Raw genomic sequence first — 26407 nt, 5'->3', positions numbered from 1 at the left:
CGAACTGTAATCGACCAGCCCAACTCGGCTGTCGTGAGGATTCAAGGAAAGCCCTTTTGAGATTTCCCACTCGGAGCCTTCGAGCCGCGTCCGTTGCACAAGATGGCTACCGCGCTCTTTGACCCTCCACCAATCACGTGAGGCTCCAAGGAGGCCACGTCACGCGGTGGGCGGGGCACCAAATCTGGGTGAGAACAGGTGGTTTCACCGGTGGTTTCTCACAACTGGACATGCTGCTTCTGCTGTCTCAACAATGGATGGAGGTCCTCAATGCCAAACAGGAAATCAGAGCTGTCTCCCTTGACAAATCTCATGCCTTTGATACGGTCTGGTACCCAGGTCTGCTCACCAAACTCTCCTCCTATGGTATCCATGGAAATATCCATGCATGGCTTGTGGACTTCCTCTCTGGTCGTAGTCAACGTGTGGCCCTGAATGGATTTCTCTCATCTCCCCTTCTTGTTCAGGCTGGAGTTCCCCAAGGCAGTGTTCTGGGCCCTGTGCTTTTTCTGGTCTTCATCAATGATCTTTCCAACTCTCTGAAAAATCATCTGTATCTCTTTGCTGATGACTCCACTCTCTGCCGCTCCATTCCTCATCCCTCAGATTGGCAGTAGTCTGCAGCATCCTCACTCTCTCTGCATACCTGGACAAAATCACAGACTGGTCAAACAAGTGGAACATGTCTTTCAATCCTGACAAATCTCACACTCTTACTATATCTCTCCAAAAAGACCGACTGGACAACCCTCCCATCCACTTTCTCAACATTCCTCTCCAAGAAGTTCTGTCAATCAAGCTTTTGGGTCTCAGTGTCTGCCATGATCTTTCCTGGGAAAACCACATTTCCAAGCTGGCCTCCAAAGCCAGTCGCCGACTGGGCATCTTCCGTCGTGCGAAATCCTTCCTTGGCGCACCTGAGCTCCTCACCACATACAAGGCTTTCATCCGCAGCTCAATGGAATACTGCTCTCCCCTCTGGGCTGGTGCTCGTGCCTCACACCTCGCGCGGCTTAACGTTGTTGAAACCAAAGCTTTCAGAATCATTGGAATATCCCGCGATGAAGCTGATTGTGAGGGCCTTTCACTCACTCACCGCAGACAGGTAGGTGGTCTTTCTGTCTTCTACCGACTCCTCTCCGGCCTTGCTCCCCCAGCTCTGTCTGTCCTCTGTCCCCAAAATATTCCTGCAGGTTGCTCAAGATCTGCCAGCAACCCTCTTATGGTTAAACTGCCAAAATCAAGACTCTCTGCTCACCTTCACTCTTTCATTCCTCTTTACTCCCACCTCTGGAACAAACTCCCTCACTCTCTTCAATCCCACTTCTTCCTCCAGGTCTTTAAAACAGCTGTTCACCACCATCTCTTATCTTCCCCCATCCCAAACCTTGATATTTTCTACCCCCGTAAATTCACCCCAGATCCACTTTTTTGAAATACCAACTTCTTTCCTGGAACCCCTTGCAGTGTCCGTGTGTTTTTTTACTTCTCCCACCCACCCCCCACACTCCGTCCCACCCGAAAATTGCCATAAAACATTGCTTCAAAAAGGGGACCACGGTGCTCGAAAAAGGCCAACCCCTGCTCTGCGGGGAATAATGGCCTCTGAAGGTGGTTATATTATTTACTAACTGTTATCTCCACTCAGGTCATATAGTATCGTCCAACTAAAATATCAAACAAGCCCGGCTACGCCGCTGTTAGACTTATCAAGCTGATATCTGACTTGAGCCTTATCCTTATCAATTGAGCCTTATCAAACTGACTTATCGATATCTTATCAAGCTGATAATATGGAGATATCACTCAGCCTTACTATTTGTGCTCTTTGTTGAAAACCAACCAATGAGATTGGTGTTTCATCCCAGCATGACTGGTCTGTTAATGCTTTGGCGGCACATTGCAATACATACGTATACTGCCTCTGGGATTGATGTCAATCCAGTCCCAGATTGGTCTGGTCTCCAATTGCAAATGAGCATGTGTTTCTTGATTCTAAATATTTAATGCCAACGGAAGGACTTTTGAGCAAATAAATACTGACTTACTTTGGAATAAGGGCTCATACTTCTTAGCCTTGACCTCTTCGTAAGTGGTTCACTAAACTGGTGTGTTGTGTACACAGGGTTTTGGTGGGCGGAGTGTACCTTCTGGACGTGGCCGAGGCTGGACACGGGGCCGAAGCAAGGGTCGGGGCTTGGGTTTCACCCACTCTAAGTCCAGCGCCAATGAAGGTTTTTCCATTTCCATAAATCGAAAATGTCATATCGGCCTTGTTCAACTGGCACTCATTGTGGCACTGCTAATGCAGAGCCACCTGAATTGGTATTTTAAACCCAGAATATGATTATTTTCAGGCAATAATCTAAGTAGAGATGTTGACCCTTTTAGTAGAATTCTTTTTTTGTTCTATGGCCTTTACAATTATCACTGCTTCCTGATATTTTTACCTGATCCCATGAGAAATGCATTAATGTCAGGGTAGTTTTGTTACCTCTGCCACTGAAGGTGGTTCGAGGTTGTATTTTCACCCGTCTGTCTGTTTGTGAACGAGAAATCTCAAAAAGTTGTGGATGGATTTAGATGAAACTTGGTGGACAGGTTGGCGATGTGACAAGAACAAGCCGATTCGATTCTAGTTTAGGTCCGGATCCAGATCCGGCCTATCAGTGAATACAAAACGTAAACTGTTGAGCCTGGCGAAGGTTTGTGCTCTATCGAGTGCCGTTCTAGTTTGTGCTGTTATGTCCAGTTTTTAGCTCACCTGGTACGAAGTTCAGGGGAGCTCATGCGATGGCGCGTTGTCAGTCTGTCGGTCCGTAAACACTTGCAACTTCTTCTCCGAAACCGCTGAAGGGATTGTGACCAAACTTGGCGCAAATGATATTTGTTGTGTTGTGACTAAAGTTTGTTCACGGCATAAAAAAAAATCGGGATGTAAGGGGGTTTACCAGGGGTCAAAGTGGATCCAGATTTGACCCCTCAAAATAGGAATTTGCTTTTATTTCTGAAACTACAAACACGATTTCAATGAAACTTGACCACAACCCTCATCACCCGTGATGTACCAAAGTTTGTTCACGGCACTAATAAAATCGAAGTCTGAGTGGGTCTATGGGGGATCAAAGTTGGTCCAGCCAGGTTTGACCCCCCAAAATCGGTGTTTGCTTTCTTCTCAGAAACTACACAGGCAATTGTGATGCAACTTAACCACAACCTTCACCACCCGTGCTGTACCAAATTTTGTTCACGGCATTAAAAAAATCTGCACCTTTGGGGATGGTGGGGGGATTTGGGGGGGAGTGGGGAGGGTGGGAGGTTGCCTTGCAAAATAGGTATTTGCTTTCTTCTCAGATCCTACACATGTAATTTCGATGAAATGTCACCACAACCTTCATCACCCATGATATGTGCCAATGTTTGTTCAAGGAATTAGAAAAATTGAGGTCTGAGGACGTATATGGGGTTGCGGAAGGGGGTATTGCTTCTCAAAATAGGTCTTTTTTGTGTGTTTGTTTATTTAAAGTCTTATGATTATGTTAGTATGATTGTACATGCTGCCTTGTCTTCTAGCAACCATTGAAATTGGTTTAAAATACCTTTAGTCATTGCAGTATACTGTTTATTCACCAGGTGAGCAACAGAGGTATTGCCCCTATGTTTATCAATCACTGTCAATTTTAACTTGTATGTGTTTCCATCACTTAATGCACTTGGAACCCTGCACATATTTATTTTTAGGTAATTCATTTGCATTTCTCGAAGACTCATGGAGGAGCTTGTACATACAGTCACGTGAAAAATTAAGTTCACCCCATGTAAAGTTTTGACTTTTTCAACATATTTCAACATACAGCTATTTCATCTTCATTTCAACAATATTGATAGATAAAGGTGATATAATATAACAAATATCATGAAACATTTACATTTTGTGGTCCATTGAAAAATTTAAATAAACATAAATGCAAATTTCGCATGTGGGAAAAGGAAGTACACCCCTACATTTATCACTACTTCAAATACCTAAAATTAGAATCAGGTGCACCAGCTCAGGTGCAAATGATAAGAACATCGTTGGAGAGGATCTTGGAGGAACCTGTCTTATTTAAACCTCAGACATTTAGTTTGGTTTGCTCTTTATTGTTGAAGTGTGCGGCGTCACCATGCCTAGATCAAAAGAGCTCTCTGAAGCCTTCAGAACGAAGGTTATAGATGCCTACGAGTCTGGGAAGGGATTTAAAAAGATCTCCAAACAATTTGAAATCAGTCATTCGACTGTCCGGAAGATCATCTACAAGTGGAGAAGATTCCAAACTACTGCCAACTTGTTCAGGCCAGGCCGCCCCAGCAAGTTCCACCCGAGAGCAGACCGCAAGATGCTGAAAGAAGTCTCTAAGAACCCCAGAATGTCATCACGGGACCTACAGGTAGCTCTTGCCACTGTTGATGTCAAAGTGCACGAGTCTACCATTAGAAAGAGGCTGCACAAATTTGATCTACATGGGAGGTGTGCCAGGAGGAAACCTTTGCTGTCCAGAAAGAACATCAGGGCAAGACTAAAGTTTGCCAATGAACACCTCGGCAAAGACCAGCACTTCTGGAACAATATGCTCTGGACAGATGAGTCAAAGGTAGAGCTATTTGGCCACAGTACCAGAAGACATGTTTGGCGAAAACCAAAGACAGCATTTGACCACAAGAACCTGATACCAACTGTAAAGCATGGTGGTGGAAATATTATGGTTTGGGGCAGCTTTGCTGCTTCAGGGCCTGGGCAGCTCACCATCATATAATCCACCATGAATTCTTCATTGTACCAGAGGGTGCTTGAGGATAATGTGAGGCCATCTGTCGGAAAGTTGAAGCTCGACCGAAGGTGGACCTTGCAACATGACAATGACCCTAAACATACCAGTAAATCCACCAAGGAATGGCTGAAAAGAAAGAAATGGAGGGTTCTGGAATGGCCAAGTCAAAGCCCGGATCTAAATCCCATCAAGATGTTGTGGGGGGATTTGAAACGAGCTGTGCATGCAAGAAACCCCTCAAGCATCAACAACAACAACAACAACAACAACATGCATTTTAAAAGGCCATTTTCCCTGCTAGAGCGGGGGTTAGCCTTGCGGTCCCCATGACAATCTTCTCCATTTTGCCCTATTTTCTGCATCTCTCCTTGTTAACCCCCTTGCCCGCATTTCTTCTTCCACCATCTTTAGCCAAGTCTTTCTCGGTCTTCCCCGTCTTCTACTTCCTTCTACATTCATTTCCATCACTCTTCTCAACCAGTCACTTTCATCCTTCCTCAACACATGACCAAACCATCTCAACCTGTTCCTCTTCACAGCATCAATCACAGGCTCTATTCCCATCATCTTTTGCAATTCATCATTTGTCTTCCTCTCTCTCAACGATACTCCGCACATCCGTCGAACCATTCGCATTTCCACCCTTTCCAACTTTCGTTGCTGCTCTACGTTCATTACCCATGTCTCGCTCCCATAAATCATAACGCTTCTCACACATGCAGCATACACCTTTCCCTTCAGCTTCAACGACACTCCCCTCATCATCAGCACGCCACTCAATTCCCGAAACTTCTTCCATGCACATCTCACTCGAGTAACTGTTGACGAGTCTGATCCACCTTCTCCATTCAGCATGTCTCCGAGGTAGCAAAATGTTTTCACACCTTCCAGCTTCACGCCGTCTCCAAGATCCAACTCAACATTTTCTCCATCTGCAGCTCCCTCTGTGCACACCTTACATTTGAATGTAGCTGCCACACTGGTTAATGACCCTCTCAGACCACTACATTTTTGATGAACCCACTCAGCGCACATTGTACACTGAACGGAGTTCACTCCGACACCCTTCCTACACACAGCACAGGTCCACTTCCCAGTTCTTTCCACCTCACCACATGCTTTACCACTTGCCATCACCTTCGTCTTTCCGATATTCACCTTCAGACCTTTTGTCTCCATACATTCCTTCCACGTGTTCATTATTTCCTTCAGTCCATCCATACTTTCCGCAATCAACACCAGATCATCTGCATACAACAACTCCCACGGTAAACCCTCCTTTACGTTCTGAGCCAGCACCTCCATCACAGCTACAAATAGTAGTGGACTTAGTACCGACCCCTGATGCACTCCCACCATCACCTCAAACTAGCACTGTTCCCGTCCTTCGTCCTTACAGCTGTGCGCGCTCTTTTGTACATTGCCATCACTACTCTGATCAACCATTCCTCCACTCCTAACTTCCTCAATGCCCATGTCAATACTTTGCGTGGAACCCGATCGAATGCTTTCTCCAGATCAACAAACCCAAGAAACAACTTCTTCCTCTTCTCCATGTACTTCTCCTGGAACTGCCTCACAATGAAAAGCGCGTCTGTCGTTCCTCTTCCTGGCATGAATCCAAACTGCATTTCGTCGATCTTCACTTTCTTCCTTATCCTCCTCTCCAACACCCTTTCCAATACCTTCATTCCATGCTCCAATAACTTTATCGCTCGGTATGAGCCACACTCCAGAGGGTCACCTTTCCCCTTGTATAGAGGGACGAGGGTTCTCAGTTCCCAATCCACTGGAATGCGGCCTTCTTTCACCACCAGATTACAGATCTCTGTCATTCTCTTCACACCCCAACTTCCTGCTGCCTTCAACATATCTCCCACAACTCCCGTCGGCCCTCCCGCTTTTCTACCCTTCATTGCTTTTATCGCTTCCTCAACTTCCTTCTCAGTTATCTTCTCTGCCGGTCCTAAAACTGGGTTACTCTCTATGTTGCCATCCCATTCATTCTCTGTATTCAACAGCATTTCCATATATCTTTTCCATCTTCCTTTAATTCCATCTGGGTCCACAACGATTTGTCCCACTTCATCCTTCAAGCAACTCACCCCCATCACATCACACCTCTCTTTCGCTATCTGCTTTGCAATCCTGAATACTGCTTTCTGACCCTCTTCCGAATCCAAGCGTTCTCCGAACATTTTCCTTCATGCCTCCTGCGCCTTTGCTACCTCTTTCTTTGCAGCCTTCCTGGCTGCCTTATAACTTTCATGCTCTGCTGTTTCTGCTCCCGTACCCTTCGCCTTCTGCCACTCCTTGAACTTCTTCCTCTTCTCGTCAGTCCTCTTTCCAACTTCATAATCCCACCACCATGTTTCCGAGTGCCCCGGTGGTCCTTTTGTCCATCCACATACCTCACCAACGGCTCCCAACAGACTAGCTTTCATTGACATCCAACCACTTTCAGGCTCAACCACATCATCCTCGACCCTACTCAGCCTCTCTTTTAATGCCTCCCTTACTGTCACCTCTTTCAACCTCCACACCTTCATTCTCGGTTGGTACTTCACCCGCCGAGCTCTCCTCGCACCTTTCACCCTTACGTCGCAGACAACCAAGTGGTGCTGTGAAACAGCCTCCTCCCCCGGGATCACCTTTGTGTCCCGGAGGTGCCCCCTATCTCGCCTACGCACCATCAGGTAGTCAACGGTTGTCGTCGACCCACCTGACGTGTATGTAACAAGCTTATTATCCTCTTTCTGGAACTGAGTATTACAAATCAACAAATCAGCTCCATCAGCAAACTCCAAAATCCTTTCACCTTCTCCATTTCTCACACCATATCCGTAACCCCCATGAACTCCGTCAAAACCATCCATACTCCTTCCCACATGTCCATTTAGGTCTCCTCATACCACAACAACTTCCTCATCTTTCACGTTTTCCATCAGCTTCTCTATCGCACACCAGAACATGTCCTTCTCTTCGTCGCTCCGACCAACCTGCGTAGCATATCCCGAGATGACGTTCACCAAGAGCTTTCCAATCATCATTTTCACCATCATCAACCTATCACTCACTCTAGTCACACTCACCACACTGTCTACAAACTCCTCAGAAAACAGGACACCAACACCATTCACGCCCTCCAGGCACCCTTGCCACACAAACTTGTATTTCTGTCCCTGCCTACCCTTCACCATTCTCACACCACTTCCCTTCCATCTCATCTCTTGCACACAACATATGTCCACTCTTCTTCTGACCAATACTTCCACCACTTCTCCTGATCTCCCTGCCATTGTCCCTACATTCCATGTCCCAAACCTCAGAAACCGATCTCCACTTCGGGCTGTACCCTGCCCACATGTAGTTGTAATTGTCATGGTTCTCTTTTTGAGGCAATGTTTTTATGGCCGGATGCCCTTCCTGACGCCAACCCTCTTAGTCGCCTCTTACGACACGCAGGGATACGGCGTACCTATTCTTATCCAGGGTACACACAGTTACATTATATCACCTCAAACATCGCACAGCTGAAAGAATTCTGCATGGAGGAGTGGGGAAAAATTTCTCCCAGTCGATGTCAGAGACTGTAGACAGTTATAAGAAACGCCTACTTGAGGTTGTTTCTGCCAAAGGGGGCAATACCACCAATTAGAGCCAAGGGTGTACTTACTTTTTCCACAGAAGGAAATGGCATCTCTGTTAATTTTTTGTTGAATAAATTATTGCAAAGTCAATTATCCATTGTTTTTTGTTCAATTAGATAACCTTTATCTATAGATACTGTTTAAAGATCAAACATTGATATGTCCACATATGTTAAAAAGATTTAAAAAACATTTCATGGGGTGTACTTACTTTTTCCACATGCGAAATTTGCATTTATGTTTATTTAAATTATACAATGGACTACAAAATGTAAATGTTTCATGATATTTGTTATATTATAATCACCTTTATCTATCAATATTGTTGAAATGAAGATCAAATAGCTGTATGTTGAAATATGTTGAAAAAGTCAAAACTTTACATGGGGTGTCCTTACTTTTTCACGTGACTGTAAATCACATGCATGATCAAGAATGGCACTCAGAAGAGCACGTACCTCTGCCAGCGTCAACAGTTTATGTTTTATATTCCATGGATAGGCCGGATCTGAATCCAGACCTGAAACAAAATCGAATCGGCTTGTTGTTGTCACCGAAACAACTCATCCACCTAGTTTTGTCATCATCCATCCACAACGTTTTGAGATGTCATATTATACAACCTCTTTAGCCCGATCTCTGAATGGTGAAGAATCTCTTAAATCTTAAGTTGTGATCTTAAATCTGAAATAAATTGTATAATTGTTCATTTAAAACACACCACTGCAAGTTTCCACAACATCGTAGATGAGTTCCTAGAAAGTGCAACGTCAAGCAAAACGACGTTAAGCAGACGAGATATCGCCATAGACGTCGTATAATAATGGGGCAATGTGTTCCCAGGGCACATTTCTGGTCACCATAACATAACTTTAACCTCACTTAATTACATATTAGAGACAAATATTCAACTAGAACGGCACTCAGTAGAGAGCATACCTCCGCCTGGTTGGCCATATCACTCAATGGTGAAGGATCACATTTAAAAAAAACCAATTCTCATATCTGAATCCATATTCAGATATTCACCAAAATCGGATCGATTCTTCCTTGTCACACACACAACCTCTCCACCAAGTTTCCTCTAAATCCGTCCATAACTTTTTGAGATATTCTGCTATGTATCGTTTTTGTCCCTATCTCCCAATGGTGAAGAATCACTTTAAAAATTATCGTAGTCGGATCCGAATATTCACCAAAATCTAATCATTTCGTCCTTGTGACATACGCTACATCTCTGGCAAATTTTGACCGAATCCGTCCACAACTTTTTGAGATATTTTGTTCACAAACAAACAGACAGACAGGGGTGAAAACATAACCTCCATCCACCTTTAGTGGTGGAGGTAACAAACAACTCAATAAAGAACAAATGAAACACACAAATTAGCAATTCAATAAACATTTCCATGGGGTACTCATCAAAATGTAGGGCCGAGACCGCTTATCGTATGAGGGAGGCGCGAGTGTGGAGTGGATGGGTTACAGGGAGGGATATCAGGCCTTCCTGCCTTGGACGGACTGCTTGAATAATTTGTGGGCTGGGAAGGCAAAGCGGAGGTAAGCCCAGAGCGACGCGGCTCGCTCCTCACCCTGATCTAGCTTTCTGGTAAGTCGCGCGGCGAATCTGTAATCGATAAATCTCCGATCGAGCTATCAAACTTGCGGCGAATCCAGAGTGGAGAGTCGTCATCGAGGTGCTGAGGCATTGTGCAATCAGAGCACCGAGGAAATGTGAATACAGTATTTGTATGAAGACGAATCCTGTGTTGACGAAACCAAGGCTGATAGATGTGGCTGCAAGGATAGGTGGATAAACATCGAGCTCTTGCATTAGATAAGTGTCACGTTGTGGCGGACACAAGGGACACGAATTCAGCGCACCAGCAGGTGGCGCGAACGTCCAAGCGAGGAACGGGAATGCATGCCCCGCCTATCGACCGATCGGCCACGCCCGGGGACGAGGCATGGCCTCGGGATATATATGCGGGCTCTAAGCTCGACCCAGCTCAGTGCTGAAATACGAGCTTTCGAATAAAGACTTTGTTATACCAACGCGTTGTGGCCTACCTCTCTGGCAATCAAGTCGTGTGTGCGCAGCACCACACTGGTGACCCCGATTGGTTCAGCCGTTGCTGACCACCGAACGCGCCATGGCCACCAACAGTTAAACTCCCAGAGTTTTGGGAGGCACAAGCCGACGTTTCGTTCGTCCAGGCCGAAGCTCAATTTCAGCTCCGAGGCATAACGGCGGACGAGACCCGGTACTACCACGTGGTCGCTGCCCTCGGGCCCGGCACTGCCGCCCAAGTCGTGTCCATCCTTCGGCGTCCGCCGGGCGACAACAAATACGAGGCGCTCAAACGTCTCCTGCTTGCCACGTTTGGGCTCACGGAGATCGAACGGGCCGACCGCCTCCTGGACCTTCCCGAACTCGGCGACACACGACAATCCGTGCGGATGGATTTTATGCTGTCGCTGCTTGGGGACCAACCCCCGGATTGCTTATTCCGGGTGCTTTTCCTACGCCAGCTACCCACACAGGTACGCCTCGCGCTGGCCGGTTCCAAGATAAAGGAACCCCGCGCCCTGGCCGTAGAGGCCGACAAGTTTTTCGCGGCCTGCGACACGCGGTCGGTGTACGGTGCTGCCGTAGTGGATCCCGGGGCAGAGGCTACAGCGCCCCCGGCTTCCCTCGTGGCCGCTGCTGCGCCCCGCCTACTACCGCCAACACCACGGCCGCCGCGGCCGCCACCGCCGCAAACCTGGTGCTACTACAACGCCAGGTGCGGCCGCAAGGCTAAAACGTGTCGCCCGCCGTGCTCTTTTGACAGGCCGGGAAACGACCGGGCCGGCGCTCATTAGCGGCCCTGAGCATCGGCCATTCCGGCAGCCTCCTGTTCATCACGGACACCTTGTCCGGGCACCGTTTTCTTTGTGACACAGGAGCGCAGATAAGCGTCCTCCCAGCCTCCATGTCCGACAAGCAAACCGCGGGCCAGGGCCCCGTTTTGCTTGCCGCCAACGGTACACCCATCCGCACATTCGGGAAGCGTTGCCTCTCCCTGCGGTTCGGAGGGCAGCGCTTTCAATGGTCGTTCGTGACCGCCAGCGTGCCAATGGCACTGCTCGGTGCGGACTTCCTATGTGCGAATGGGCTGTTGGTCGACGTGAAGCGCAGACGGCTCGTCCAGGCCGAAACCTTCAGCTCGCTCGCTTGTTCGCTGAGCGGCTCGTTGAGCGGCTCACTGAGCGTCCCACCGAGCGGCTTGCCAAGCGCCTTGCTGGAGGGTTCCGTCCCGGCGAGTTTAGTTTGCACGCTTCCGGCAGCGGACGACTTTACCCGCCTCCTCGCCAGTTTCCCGGCCCTCACACGGCCCACCTTCTCAGCGGTGGCCGTTAAACACGGGGTGGAGCACCATATCCCCACGGTCGGGCCGCCGGTCTATGCCCGGGCACGCCGACTCGAGCCCACGAAGCTCGCGGTGGCGAAAGCGGAGTTCACCACGCTGGAGCGGCTGGGGATCGTACGGCGCTCCAACAGCGCTTGGGCTTCTCCTCTGCACATTGTGCCGAAGCCCGGCGGAGGATGGCGGCCGTGCGGGGACTACCGCCAGCTCAATGATGCCACCACCCCCGACCGCTACCCGGTCCCGCACATCCAGGACTTTTCCGCCCGGTTGGCAAACACGACCGTGTTTTCCAAGGTGGACCTCATCCGGGGCTACCACCAGGTCCCCGTCCAACCGGACGACGTCCCGAAGACGGCCGTCATTACCCCTTTTGGCCTCTTCGAGTTCCTGAGGATGCCTTTCGGGTTGAAGAATGCGGCCCAGGCGTTCCAACGGCTTGTGGACAACGTCTTGCGCGACTTACCTTTCCTGTTTGTCTACCTGGACGACATCCTGGTCGCGAGCGCGTCCCGGGAGGAGCACCTGCTCCACCTCCGCACGCTCTTCGAACGCCTTGGGCCAGCATGGCCTAATCATCAACCCCGCCAAGTGCCGTTTCGGCGTCGCCACCATCGACTTCTTGGGGCACCGCATCACCAGGCACGGGGCCGTCCCTTTACCGGCCAAGGTGGAGGCGGTCAGGGATTTCCCGCGGCCCCGCACGATCAAGGGGCTCCTGGAGTTCCTGGGCATGGTAAGTTTTTACCACCGCTTCGTGCCCCACGTCGCCCAGCTCCTCCGCCCCTTGCACGAGGCCCTCCGGGGCAAGCCGGGCAAAGGTGACATCACCTGGTCGGCGCCGATGACCGCGGCGTTTGCGGCGCAAAGCTGGCCCTGGCCGACGCCACCATGCTGGCGCACCCGGCGCCCGATGCACCGATCGCCCTCACCACCGACGTGTCGGACTACGCGGTGGGCGCGGTGTACGAACAGTGGGTGCGTGGTGCTTGGCAACCGCTGGCGTTTTTTAGCCGGCAGCTTCGCCCGCACGAACGCCGCTATAGCACCTTCGACCGCGAGCTGCTCGGGCTCCACCTGGCGGTCCGACACTTCCGCCATCTGCTGGAGGGCCGCCCGTTCACGGCTTTCGTCGACCACAAGCCCCTTGTGTTCGCGATGGCCAAGGTCGCCGAGCCATGGTCGGCACGGCAGCAGCGTCACCTCTCTGCCGTGTCCGAGTACACGACGGACATCCGTCACGTGGCGGGTAAAGACAACCCGGTGGCGGATTGCCTTTCCTGGTCCGTCGTTCTCGCGGTCCACCTCGGGGTCGACTATGCCCGGATGGCGGAGGACCAGACCGCCGACCCCGGCGTCCAGGCCTTGCGGACCGCCGTCACGGGCCTCCGCGTCACCGAGGTGCCGTTCGACGCCGCGGGCGCGGCCCTCCTATGCGACGTCTCCCTCGGCCGGCCTCGCCCCATCGTGCCCGCTGGCTGGCGGCGCCCAGTTTTCGACGCCATCAACAGCCTGTCCCACCCGGGCACGAAGGCATCCCAGAAGCTCGTCGCGGCGAAGTTCGTCTGGCATGGCCTCCGGAAGGACGTCCGCGACTGGGCCAGGACGTGCCTCGCGTGCCAGCGCGCAAAGGTCCACCGCCACACCCAGGCCCCGTTGGCCCCGTTTGCGGTGCCCGAGCGTCTGTTCGACCATGTGCACGTCGACTTGGTGGGACCTCTGCCCCCCTCGCGGGGGTTCACCCACCTCCTCACCATGGTGGACCGCACCACACGGTGGCCGGAGGCCGTCCCATTGGCGGCGACGTCTGCAGCTGATGTGGCGCAGGCCTTCATCGCCAATTGGGTTGCCCGGTTCGGTGCCCCCTCGGACATCTCGTCCGACCGCGGCCCCCAGTTCACCTCGGAGCTCTGGGCCGTGGTGGCGCAAGGGCTCGGCGTGACACTACACCGCACCACGGCCTACCACCCCCAGGCCAATGGCCTGCGTGAGCGCTTTCATCGCTCAATGAAGGCCGCGCTCCGGGCCAGCCTCCGCGACGGTGGCTGGGTCGACAGACTCCCCTGGGTCCTGCTGCGCCTCAGGACGGCGCCCAAGGACGACCTGCGCACGTCCTCGGCGGAGCTGGTCTTCGGGCTACCACTGCGGGTACCGGGTGAATTTATCTCCGACTCCACGGCTCCTTGGTCCGCGGCGTAACAGCGCTCCGCCCTTCAGGAGACCGCCCGGAGGTTCGCCCCGGTGCCGACGGCACACCACGGTTGCCCGCCTTCCCACGTCGCCCCGGAGCTTCGCACGGCGAAGTACGTCTTCACCCGGCACGACGCCCACCGGGCACCGCTACGGCTCCCGTACGACGGGCCCTTCCACGTGCTGGAGATCGGGGACAAATTTTTCACCATCGACATCGGCGGTGCCCCGGATCGCATCTCCGTGGACCGCCTCAAGCCGGCCCACCTCGATCCGGACCACCCCCCGCAAGCAGCTCTGCCTCCGCGTCGAGGCCGCCCCCCGGCGGTCGGACCCCCGGCACCCTCCAGCCCCGCCGTCCCGCCACCCCCCAGACCGGCACCCATCGCCAGGGGGCGTTTCGGCCGGGTTATCCGGCTTCCCCGCAAACTCACCCTTCAGGTGCGCGGGAATTCTGGGGGGGCGCGTGTGGCGGACACAAGGGACACGAATTCAGCGCACCAGCAGGTGGCGCGAACGTCCAGGCGGGGAACTGGAATGCATGCCCCGCCTATCGACCGATCGGCCATGCCCGGGGACTAGGCGTGGCCTCGGGATATATATGCGGGCTCTAAGCTCGAGCCCGCTCAGTGCTGAAGTGCGAGCTTTCGAATAAAGACTTTGTTATACCAACGCGTTGTGGCCTACCTCTCTGGCAATCGAGTCGTGTGTGCGCAGCACCACAACGTGTTAATTTTATTATTAAGGAGTGTGAACTGTGACAAAATGTAATGTGCGATGAGCCAGTGCCGACAATGATTCTGTAGCATGTTTGAAACACTGTGTCACGCAATATGATAACAACCATGTTGAAAAACTGCATACTGTAGATTCAGAATTTATCCGATAGGTCATCCGACAAAGTAGTTCAAATAACATGCAAAATTCAGCTCATTAATATTCATGACCCTGGAAGTTGTGAGTGTCAGGGAGGAATGAACACCTTTAATGTACTGAATGCCGTGTCTGCTACGGCTCATTTGCACGTGTAGGTAGCAGCACTCAAGTCAATTGGGGAAATTGCTTCCTGGATTTGGTGTGCTGCGCGATTTGGTCGTGCTGGGGAGCGAGCAGTGTACCGGTGACTGTTATTGGCCCCACGACGACTCCGCCTCTGATGTGAAAGCCAGCACATTCACTGCCAGTCCCCAGCCCGGATTAAAGGAGGAGAGCTAGCATCAGGAAAGTCATCCGGCTGTAAAACCTATTTGCTGAAACATATGGAATGCGGATCCTGAGGAATGTGGAGCATGGTTGGACGTCGCATATACACGACGAGCAGAAATATCACGTGTTTCTGTGAGAAACTGGCAAGGGTTACCGTATCAAGAGTGTATGTGGTTGAAGAAGCAAGTACGAGAGAGGAGGAAAAGAGAAGAAGGTGTGGCTGGCCACATTGAATGTGGGAAGTATGACTGGGAGAGGCAGACAGATTGCTGATGTGATGGAAAGGAAGACGGCACAGATTCTGTGTGTGCAGGAAACAAGGAAAAGGTCATTGGGGGGCAGTTTCAAACCTTTCTACAGTGGTGGAGATGGAATGAGAAACGGGAAAAGGTGTTGGTATCATACGTATTTGATGAGGACGTCAAGAAAAAAGCAGTGGAGGTGGACGGAGTAAGCGACAGAGTTATGAGCATGAGGTGAGATGTTGTTGAACAAGTGAACAATGTGGTCAGTGCTTATACCCCTCGGGTTGGATTCCAAGGTCATGAGAACTGATAAGGATGTATTTTTGGAAGAGATGCATAGAGTGATGGCAAAGGTAACTGGGGCAGAAAAAAATCGTGGTCAGTGGTGACTTCAATGGGCATGCTGGTGAGGCAAATGGAGGTGTGGATGGAGTACAAGGCTGTTTGAGAATGAGAAAGAGAAACAAAGAAGAAGAGCAGATTATTGAATTTGTGGTTACATATGATATGGCAACAGCAAATACATTTTTCCCGAAAAGACTAAAACATCACATTGAAGGAGCAGCGCTCCTGCTTGAGACGGACGAAGTGACGGACAAGACACAAACTCGTCCGAGAAGATGTTTATTGTATAATCATCTCGGGAACTCTGAAAGCCCGTTTATCGGGTTCGCATATATATATATCCAAGCCAAAAAGCATACATCAGAACCAAAGCCACGCCTCTCAGGCGAGGCCCGCTTTGGTGGTCATGTGACCGACAGGTGCAAAGGATTATAACCTCGGCGCCACGGTTTGGCCGCCGGTTACGTCACCGGCTTGGGCCAGGAGATTCTGTTGCTGGTCTCGAGCTTTGGGGGACCCATGGGTCGCTACACACGCCCCCCCAGAATCGACTTGGTCCAGGAAGGTCAACCTGAGGGGGGTCCGGATGACCCGACCGAAATGACCCCTGGCTAGTCGTGGGGGGGGGGGGGGGGGTCCGGTGTGGTGGCGGGTGGCCGGACGGGGGGTGCAGTGGACGGGGGGCGGCCGCGCCGCGGTGGGAGAGCCAGCCGTGGCGGCTGGCCGACGTCCATGTGGGCCGGCTTGAGGCAGTCCACCGAAATCCGGTCTGCCCGGCTGCCGATGCTGACGACGAAGGACTTGTTGTCCCGTCGTAGGACCACGTGTCCTTTCCGGTGACGTGCCGGATGACCGTGGTGTATTCCGACACGGCGGAGAGGTGGCGCTGCTGGCGGGCCTACCACGGCTCCGTGACCTTGGCCATGGCGAAAATCAATGGCTTGTGGTCGACAAAGGCCGTGAACGGGCGGCCCTCCAGGAGGTGGCGAAAATGGTGGACGGCCAGGTACACCCTGAGGAGCTCGCGGTCGAAAGTGCTGTACTTCAACTCGTTGGGCAGGAGTTGCCGGCTGAAGAACGCGAGCGGCTGCCAGGCCCCGTTTACCCATTGCTCATGAACCGCGCCCACGGCGTAGTCGGAGGCATCCGTGGTGAGGGCGATGGGAGCATGGGGTACCGGGTGGGCCAGCAGCGTGGCGTTGGCGAGGGCCCGTTTCGCGCCGGTGAAAGCAGCGTCCATGTCCGTGGACCAGACGACATCGCGCTTCACCGGCTGGCCGTGGAGGGCGGTGTACAAGGGCCGCATGAGTTGCGCAGCTCGGGGCACGAAGCGGTGGTAAAAGTTCACCATCCCGAGGAACTCCTGCAGCGCCTTGACGGAGTGGGGGCGCGGGAAAGCGGCGATGGCCTCGACTTTGGCCGGTAGCGGTACGGCGCCGTTCCGGGTGATGTGGTGGCCCAAAAGGTCGATCGTCGCCGCACCAAAGTGACATTTGGCCGGGTTGACGATCAAGCCGTGCTCGCTGAGGCGGCCGAACAGCGTCCGGAGGTGGAGGAGGTGCTCGGCTCTGGACGTGCTGGCGACGAGGATGTCGTCCAGTTAGGTAAAGAGGAACGGCAAGTCACGCAGCACGCCGTCCATCAGGCGCTGGAACGCCTGTGCCGCGTTTTTGAGGCCGAAGGGCATCCGGAGGAATTCGAAGAGGCCGAAAGGTGTAATAACGGCCGTCTTCGGGATGTCGGCCGGGCGGACGGGCACCTGGTGGTACCCCCGAATCAGGTCCACTTTTGAAAAAATGGTCCGCCCCGCCAACCGGTCGGAAAAATCCTGGATGTGCGGGACGGGGTACCTGTCGGGGGTAGTGGCGTCGTTGAGGCGGCGGTAGTCGCCGCATGGCCGCCATCCGCCCCCGGCTTCGGGACGATGTGCAGCGGCGAGGCCCAGGCGCTGTCGGAGCCCCGCACGATGCCGAGGCGCTCCAGCGCGGCGAACTCGGCCTTGGCGACGGCGAGTTTGGCTGGGTCGAGACGGCGAGCTCGGGCGTACACCGGCGGGCCCGTAGTGGGAATGTGATGCTCGATGCCGTGATGCACCGCGACGGCCGAAAACGTCGGTTGCGTGAGGGCCGGGAACTCCACGAGGAGACGCGCGAAGTCGTCTGCCAACGGGAGGACGCAGGAAAGCTCGGTGGGTGCGGAACGGCTCAAGGCGCATGCCAGCGAGCTGAAAGTTTTGGCGTTGACGAGACGCCGACGTTTAATGTCGACCAGCAGCCCATGGGCGCAAAGGAAATCGGCCCCGAGCAAAGCCATGGGGACGTCCGCCGTCACGAACTCCCAGCGAAAGAGCTGGCTGCCGAAGCGGAGGGCGACGGTGCGTGGGCCGAAGGTGCGGATGGCGGAGCCGTTGGCCGCGATTAAGGAGGGGCCGCAAATGGCGGCCCGCCTGTCCTCCGCCAAAGCGGGAATGACGCTCAGCTGAGCGCCGGTGCCGCAGAGAAAACGCCGCCCCGACGCTTGGTCCGCGATGAATAGCAGGTTTCCGGAACGGCCGGCGCTCATGGCTGGTAGTGAGCGGCAGCCCGACCGTTTCCTGACTTGCCGAACGTGCACGGGGGTCGACATGATCGGGCCTGCCGCCCGAACCTGGCGTGGAAATAACACCAGGCCGGGTCTGGCGGGGGCTCCGGTCGACGCGTCGGGACCGGGCGACGCGGCCTCGCCGCTGCCAGTCGCGCCGGCCCGGCGGCCTCCGGGAAGGAAGCTGCGTCGCGGGCGTCGGGCGGGTGGGCGGGAAACTGCGCTGCGGGCGCCGACTGGGCGGCGGGCGGGCTCCCGGCAGCCACCCCGACAAGCTGGCTTGCCGAATCGATCTTGTCGGCCTCCCTGGCGAGGTCGCGGGGGTTCGTGATGGTCGTGCTTGCCAGGGCGACCCGGACCTGGGCCGGGAGCTGGCGGAGAAAAAGCTCTTGGAAAAGGAAATCCGAGGGGTGCTCGCCGAGCAACGCGAGCATGTAGTCCATACGTTCGGACGGGCGCGTATCGCCGAGCTCAGGAAGGTCGAGCAGGCGTCGTGCGCGTTCAGCCGGGGAGAGGGCGAAAGCGCCCAGAAGAAGTGTCTTGATGGCGTCGTACTTGCCCTCAGCGGGCGGGCTCTGGAGGAGGCTCAGGTAACGGGCGGCGGTCAAGGAGCCGAGCGCGGCGACCACGTAATGGTATTTCGTGGTGTCCTCCGTAATGCCACGCAGGGCGAACTGGGAGTCCGCCTGAGTGAACCAGACGGCAGCATGTGCTTCCCAGAAAGTGGGCAGTTTGAGGGACACTGCTGTGTCCATCGCGTGTCGTAAACTCGGGGTCACCAGTGAAGGAGCAGCGCTCCTGCTTGAGACGAACGAAGTGACGGACAAGACACAAACTCGTCCGAGAAGATGTTTATTGTATAATCATCTCGGGAACTCTGAAAGCCCGTTTATCTGGTTCGCATATATATATATCCAAGCCAAAAAGCATACATCAGAACCAAAGCCACGCCTCTCAGGCGAGGCCCGCTTTGGTGGTCATGTGACCGACAGGTGCAAAGGATTATAACCTCAGCGCCGCGGTTTGGCCGCCGGTTACGTCACCGGCTTGGGCCAGGAGATTCTGTTGCTTGTCTCGAGCTTTGGGGGACCCATGGGTCGCTACAACATCACATAAAAGAGCGGAGGTAATGTTTCACAGATAGCTATTTTGTGCAGAAGGAGGAAATGGAAGGCGGTCAAAGATGAAGGTCATACCTGGTGATGCAGCAACACCCCAGCATAGAATGTTGGCCTTCGGTATGGTTATCAAAGGAGTGAAACTATGTAAACAACAATGAGCATCAAAGGTGAGGTGGTGGGAACTGGGAGACAAGGAGAAAAGGGAAGTGGTTGCTGAACGGGTCTTGAGAGAGATGAGAGCAGAGGAAGTTTGAAAAGGGAGTTCTGGATTTGAGAATATTTCAAATGAGATCAAGTAGGCTGGAAAATAGATTTTGGGTATGAATACAGGTAAGCAAAGAGGTGATAATGAGACCTCGTGGTGGATAGGGAAGTACAGGAGGCGATTCAGGAGAAAATGGAAGCAAAAAAGAAGAGGGATGAGATCAATGATCAACAGAGTGCAGATGAGTTTAGGATAACAAAAAGGAAGTAAAGAAAGTGGTGACAAAGGCAAAGGCACAAGCTTGTAGAAGGATGTATGATGATTTAGATACAGAGGAGGGACAGAGGAATATCTTCCATCATTAAATGGCCTCCGCTTCTGATATTAAATCCTTCCTCTTCTCCAATGGTTTGAGCTCAGATCGTCAATTTGGATTCAGACCAGGCCACTCTAATCTGGAAATGCTGCTTCTGCTTTTTCAACAATGGATGGAGGCCCTCAACGCGAAACAGGACTTCCTCTCCTGTCATAGTCATCGTGTGGCCCTGAATGGAATTCTCTCATCTCTTCCTGTCCAGGTTGGAGTTCCTCAAGGCAGTGTTCCTGGCCCTATGCTTTTTCTGGTCTTCATTAATAATCTCTCCAACTGTCTGGAAAATCCTCTTCATCTTTTTGCCGACGACTCCACCCTCTGCCGCTCCATATATCAACCCTCCGATCGGCAGGCTGCAGTCTCTTCACTCTGCAGACCTGGACAAAATCATAAACTGGTCAAAGAAGTGGAATGAACATGTCATTCAATCCTGACAAATCTAACACTCTCACTTTGCCTCTCTGTAAAGACCGACTGCAAAACCTTCCCATTTACTTTCTCAACAATCCTCTCGAAGAAATTCTGTCACTCAAGCTTTTGGGTCTCACTATCTGCCATGATCTTTCCTGGGAAAAACACATTTCCAAGCTGGCCTCCAAAGCCAGTCGCCGACTGGGCATCCTCCATCGTGCGAAGTCCTTCCTTGGCACTTCTGAGCTTCTCACCACATACAAGGCTTTCACTCCCTCACTCTCTTCAATCCCACCCCTCTCTCCAGGTCTTTAAAACAGCTGTTCACCACCATCTCTTATCCTCCCCCATCCAAAACCTTGATCTTCTCTACCCCTGTTAATCCACCCCAAATCCACCTCCTTCAAATTCCTTGTTTTTCTTCATGAAATCCACTGTCGTGTCCATCTGTTTATTCCGTGTACCCTCCCCAGCCCTCTCCCTTCCACAGATCTCCCGATGTCCCTGTTCCCCACTGTTGTTGTGCTTCCCTCTCCCCCCCCCCCCCCCCCCCCCGCCGCTTATCTCCCGCTCTCATTGTCGTATGCTCTATGTGTTAGCTCTTACATGAGTCTGGACTTAGTACACAAAAAAAAAAATCTTTGGAGTTGTGAAAGCCAAAGACATTGCGGATCCAAATATATCTTCCAGATAACACAGATCAAAAATGAGGACAACACAATGCTGAGAGATGTGGAGATAAAGAAGTGATGGAAAATATACTTTGAGAAACTGATAAATGAGGAGAACCCAATAATTCAGAGTAGAACCTGCTGGAAACGAAGGGACAAGAAGAACCATCCAGAAGGAGAAGGAAGGGAGAACATTGGTGAGAATGAAGAATGGTGGTACGGCAGTTGGGCCAGATGGGATACCTGTTGAAGTGTGGAAGGTGTTGGGTGAAGAGGGTGTTGACTTCTTGCTACAGCTATTCAGAAACTTTTTTTTTTTGTATGCAAGATCAAGGCTCGTGTAAGAGCTAACATTAATCACAAAAAAAAAAAACGTACACACAAATCATACAATCAAGGGAACGGGAGACAAGATGGGGAGAGAGAGAGAGGGATGCACACAAGTACAACAGCAGAGAACAGGGACAACGGGAGATCTGTGGGAGGGAGAGGGCTTGGGGGAGGAGGCATGGGAAGGCTGGGGGCGAGGGGGATTATTTATAAAAAAGAAGAAATGCTGAACGAGTGGAGAGAAAGTACATTGGTCCCGACTTACAAGCAAAAAGGAGATGTGCCACGTGCAACAACTACAGAGGCACCAAATTGATGTCGCACACTATGAATGTCCGGGAAATAATTATTTGGAAAATGTTGAGGGAGGAAGTGATGGTCAGAGAAGAGTAATTTGGATTTATTTATTTTTGCATTAATTTTTGATTTTTTAATTTTTACCTTCAGACAGATGGTTGAAAACTGTAGAGGATCTACATTTGGTGTTTATTAATCTGGAAAAGGCCTCTGAAAGAGTGCTGTGACAAGAGTTGTGATTAAAAGGTGCACAAAAAAGGTGCAAAAACAGATCCTCGCAACTACAGACCAATCAGCCTTCTCCCAATTATCAGCAAAGTCATGGAATCCATCATTGCTTCAGATAAGAAATCTTTCCTCTTCTCCAATGGCTTGATCTCTGATCATCAATTTGGTTTCAGACCTGGTCACTCTACTCTGGACATGCTGCTTCTGCTTTCTCAACAATGGATGGAGTTCCTCAATGCCAAACAGGAAATTAGAGCTGTCTCCCTTGACATATCACGTGCCTTCGATACGGTCTGGCACCCCGCTCTGCTCACCAAACTCTCCTCCTATGGTATCCATGGAAATCTCCACGCATGGCTGGCGGACTTCCTCTCTACTCGTAGTCAACGTGTGGCCCTGAATGGGTTTCTCTCATCTCCTCTTCCTGTTCAGGCTGGGGTTCCCCAAAGCAGTGTTCTGGGCCCTGTGCTTTTTCTGGTCTTCATCAATGATCTCTCTGACTCTCTTGAAAATCCTTTCTATCTCTTTGCTGATGACTCTACTCTCTGTCGCTCCAACTCTCCTCCTATGGTATCCATGGAAATCTCCACGCTTGGCTGGCGGACTTCCTCTCTAGTCGTAGTCAGCGTGTGGCCCTGAATGGGTTTCTCTCATCTCCTCTTCCTGTTCAGGCTGGAGTTCCCCAAGGCAGTGTTCTGGGCCCTGTGCTTTTTCTGGTCTTCATCAATGATCTCTCTGACTCTCTTGAAAATCCTTTCTATCTCTTTGCTGATGACTCTACTCTCTGTCGCTCCATTCCTCATCCCTCAGATCGGCAGTCTGCAGGCTCCTCACTCTCTGCAGACCTGGACAAAATCACAGACTGGTCAAACAAGTGGAACATGTCTTTCAATCCTGACAAATTTCACACTCTTACGATGTCTCTCCAAAAAGACCGACTGGACAACCCTCCCATCCACTTTCTGAATAATCCTCTCCAAGAAGTTCTGTCACTCAAGCTTTTGGGTCTCACTATCTGCCATGATCTTTCCTGGGAAAACCACATTTCAAATCTGGCCTCCAAAGCCAGTCGCCGACAGGGCATCCTCCGCCGTGCGAAGTCCTTCCTTGGCACACCTGAGCTCCTCACCACATACAAGGCTTTCATCCGCAGCTCAATGGAATACTGCTCTCCCCTCTGGGCTGGTGCTCCTGCCTCACACCTAGTTGTCTTCACGCTGTTGAAACCAAAGCGTTCAGAATCATTGGAATCTCCCGCGATGAAGCTAACTCCATGGGCCTTTCACTCACTCAATGCAGGCAGGTTGGTGGTCTTTCCGTCTTCTACCGACTCCTCTCTGGCCTTGCCCCCCTAGCTCTCTCTGGGCTCTGTCCCCCAAATATTCCGACAGGTCACACAAGATCTGCCTGCAACCCTCTTATGGTTAAACTGCCAAAATCAAGACTCTCTGCTCACCTTCACTCCTTCATTCCTCTTTTCTCCCGCCTCTGGAACAAACTCCCTCACTCTCTTCAATCCCACTCCACCCTCCAGGTCTTTAAAACAGCTGTTTACCACCATCTCTTATCTTCCCCCATCCAAAACCTTGATCTTTTCTACCCCTGCTAATTTCACCCCAAATCCACTTTTTAGAAATACCAACTTCTGTCCTGGAAGTCCTTGGTGTCCTTGTGTTTGTTTTATACTTCTCCCACTTCCCCCCCCCCCCCTTCCCAAGCCCTCTCCCTCCCACACATCTCCCTGCTGTCAAATGTTGTGTTTGTGTGCTTCCCCTTCTCTCCCCATCTTGTCTTCCGCTCCCTCTTTTTATATATTTTGTTTGTCTGGTTGATTTGTTTGTGAAATATATGTTAGCTCTTTCACGAGCCTCGATTCAGTATACAAAAAAATAAAAAATAATGATCATGTCATCGGTGCCTCCATTATGACGTCATAATTCGACAATTAAAAAACTTCCGATCAAGATGAAATTTCTCATTTGTCGGAGAAAAAAATTAATGATGGCGTCATCGCTCACGTGGTTTGGCCGCCATATTTATTTTTCCACAAAAGCCTTAAAAACCACTGAAGCGTGTCCTGGCGATGGTCTGCAATCACTGATTGCTCTTTCTTCATTTTTGTGACGCACACCATGGGATCTTTGACGTCAACCAACTAATGCTGGCAGACAGGACGCCCAGTTTAACGTACATCCGAGAATCCGGCACACACATTGAATCACCCTGCTTCCGAAACGCCGGAATGACTGTTTATAGCTGGTCTACGTGTTCAAAAGTAAATGAGTTCCCGCCAAATAATATATCATTGCTGATGATTTTACAGATTGCTGTTCATTTTCACTAAACGTGACCGTTAGAATGGAGGAAGATGGAAACTGTAGTTTGGCTTCCATGTTTAAATCTTACATATGGTTGTCTTGCTGTTTTTTCTTCCACCTAGCCTCGTACTTCTCTTGTGGTGGTTACCTTAATTCAATGAGCCAAGCTGCCTCAGCATCACCTATGTCCACATCTACAGCTTCTTTCAAGCCTTTTTCCAATTACTCCATGAGAGGTACACATGCAGGCCATTCTGATGGGTACGCAGTTCGCATGGCTGGATCCACTTCACAATTTGGTACCACAAAGCTACCGGCTGCAACACCAGGCACATTCCTCAGCTCAAAACCGATTGCGTATGCTGCAACGAGTTACTGTACACCTTACGAGGCCCCTTCCATGCCAGCCACAACTGAAGAACTTCCGTCATTGGTGGCACCTGCAACATATGGTACCCAGTCCCAAGCCTACCAAGCAATTGGGAAAGCTGGAAATCGCACAGCATATGTTTCTCCCTCAGCCTACCAGCCCACACCACCTGCATCTTTCCAAACACACAGTGCTGCTTACCAGGCTCCAGCAGTGACGGCTGCCTACCAAGGTAAGTTTCTGTAAACTTTATTTTCCACCTCTATTTTTACCGAAAAAGGCAAAATTTATTTCCTCCTTCCACATACAACAATAGCCACTCCTACTCCTGCTTATGTGGCACAGACTAGGCTGTTAATGTCCAGCCAGGTATGTCTCTGCAATAACCAGTGAAAATATGGTAATGGCACAACCACACAGGTCATTGCCCTATCAATGACCAGTGTGGTTCTGCCACCACCCAGGTCAAAGCTGTTGCTGTTGGTTTCATCTTTCTCTGTTCCATCAGGTGTACCAACTCCCACTGGTATGGCAGTACCCAGCTCAACATCGACCTTCCCAACAGCCTACGCTTTCAGCCCAGCCTTTCCCAGTCAGCCGACTGCACCTGCGGCCATGCAATATGATGGTGAGGAACATTTGATAAGTGCAAATCGACATTGTTTTGTGGTTCCACAAGTAAAATAAACAGAGGCTCAAATAATTATGGTAAGGACTTGACAGAGTAAAATTTCTTGGCATCATGATGTAACAAGAATATTTTTAGTTTTTATGATTTACTCGGAGTGTACCCATCACTGATGGGTTCATTTTGTTACGTGTGGGGGTAGGTAATGAAATACCTTAGTCAAGGTAGAATTGTATGGAGTAGCGTGTTCCGAATGTCGTGAAGAAGAAACCTTCATGTATCAAAGTTAGGGCCGGATGTCCGTGTAAGCGTATATGTCGCCATGCGAGGGGTGGAGCTATGCTAAACAGTTCGGGCAAAAGGATAAATTCCCAGTGGCAGGATTCCCAGTGGCATGTTACTGCCTCTGTGATTTTTTCCCTTTGTTCTTGTAAAAAATTTCCCTCTGCCAGCCAACCATTCGGCACATAATTATTACAATATAATCGCCGACGGTACCCACACACTACGACTTCGCCCAGCCGAACCTTCTTGATGGGCGTCAAGAATGGCCTTGAGGCCACGCCCCAAACTCGCCTGCTCGAAACTATACTCTCAGGTTTCTGGACTTCAGACCAGACTTTGGTGGGTTAAATCGGTTTTATGAGCACTCAACCATCCCTCTTCCCTCAGAGCATATTTCTGATGTGGGCAGTAATTCTATTTGTCTGAAGGCCTTTGAGCTTCTGCATATCCAGATGACATAGCTTGCTCTAATGACTGTTTTGGATGCAGTGTCCATAATAATCTTCCTCTTTCCTTTTGGGATGCCTAAAAAGATTAATATTACTCCTTTTATTCACAACATTAATATTACTCCTTTTATTTATAACATTAATATGACTCCTTTTATTTATAACATTGATAGTACTCCTTTTATTTATAACATTAACATTACTGCTTTTATTTACAACATCAATATTACTGTTTTTATATCTAACATTAATGTTACTCCTTTTCTTTACAACATTAACATGAC

At 51.1% G+C, this 26407-nt stretch overlaps 1 protein-coding gene across 3 annotated transcripts in view; it reads left to right on the top strand.

The window, feature by feature from the left end:
- Positions 1-26407, top strand: part of LOC137422863 (uncharacterized) — a 635168-nt gene that overhangs the window by 210046 nt on the left and 398715 nt on the right. For all 3 annotated transcript variants that reach the window (XM_078774996.1, XM_078774997.1, XM_078774998.1), the window contains exons 17-19: positions 2126-2234; positions 24514-24993; positions 25270-25389. In XM_078774996.1, the coding sequence (XP_078631122.1) occupies positions 2126-2234; positions 24514-24993; positions 25270-25389 (709 nt within the window). The remainder of the gene's footprint in view (positions 1-2125; positions 2235-24513; positions 24994-25269; positions 25390-26407) is intronic.

Source organism: Myxine glutinosa, chromosome 3 (assembly GCF_964187855.1).
Source record: "Myxine glutinosa chromosome 3, kmMyxGlut1.1, whole genome shotgun sequence".
Lineage (NCBI taxonomy): Eukaryota > Metazoa > Chordata > Myxini > Myxiniformes > Myxinidae > Myxine > Myxine glutinosa.
The sequence above is the reverse complement of the archived record's forward strand: the minus strand, read 5'-3'. Positions and strand labels throughout refer to the sequence as shown.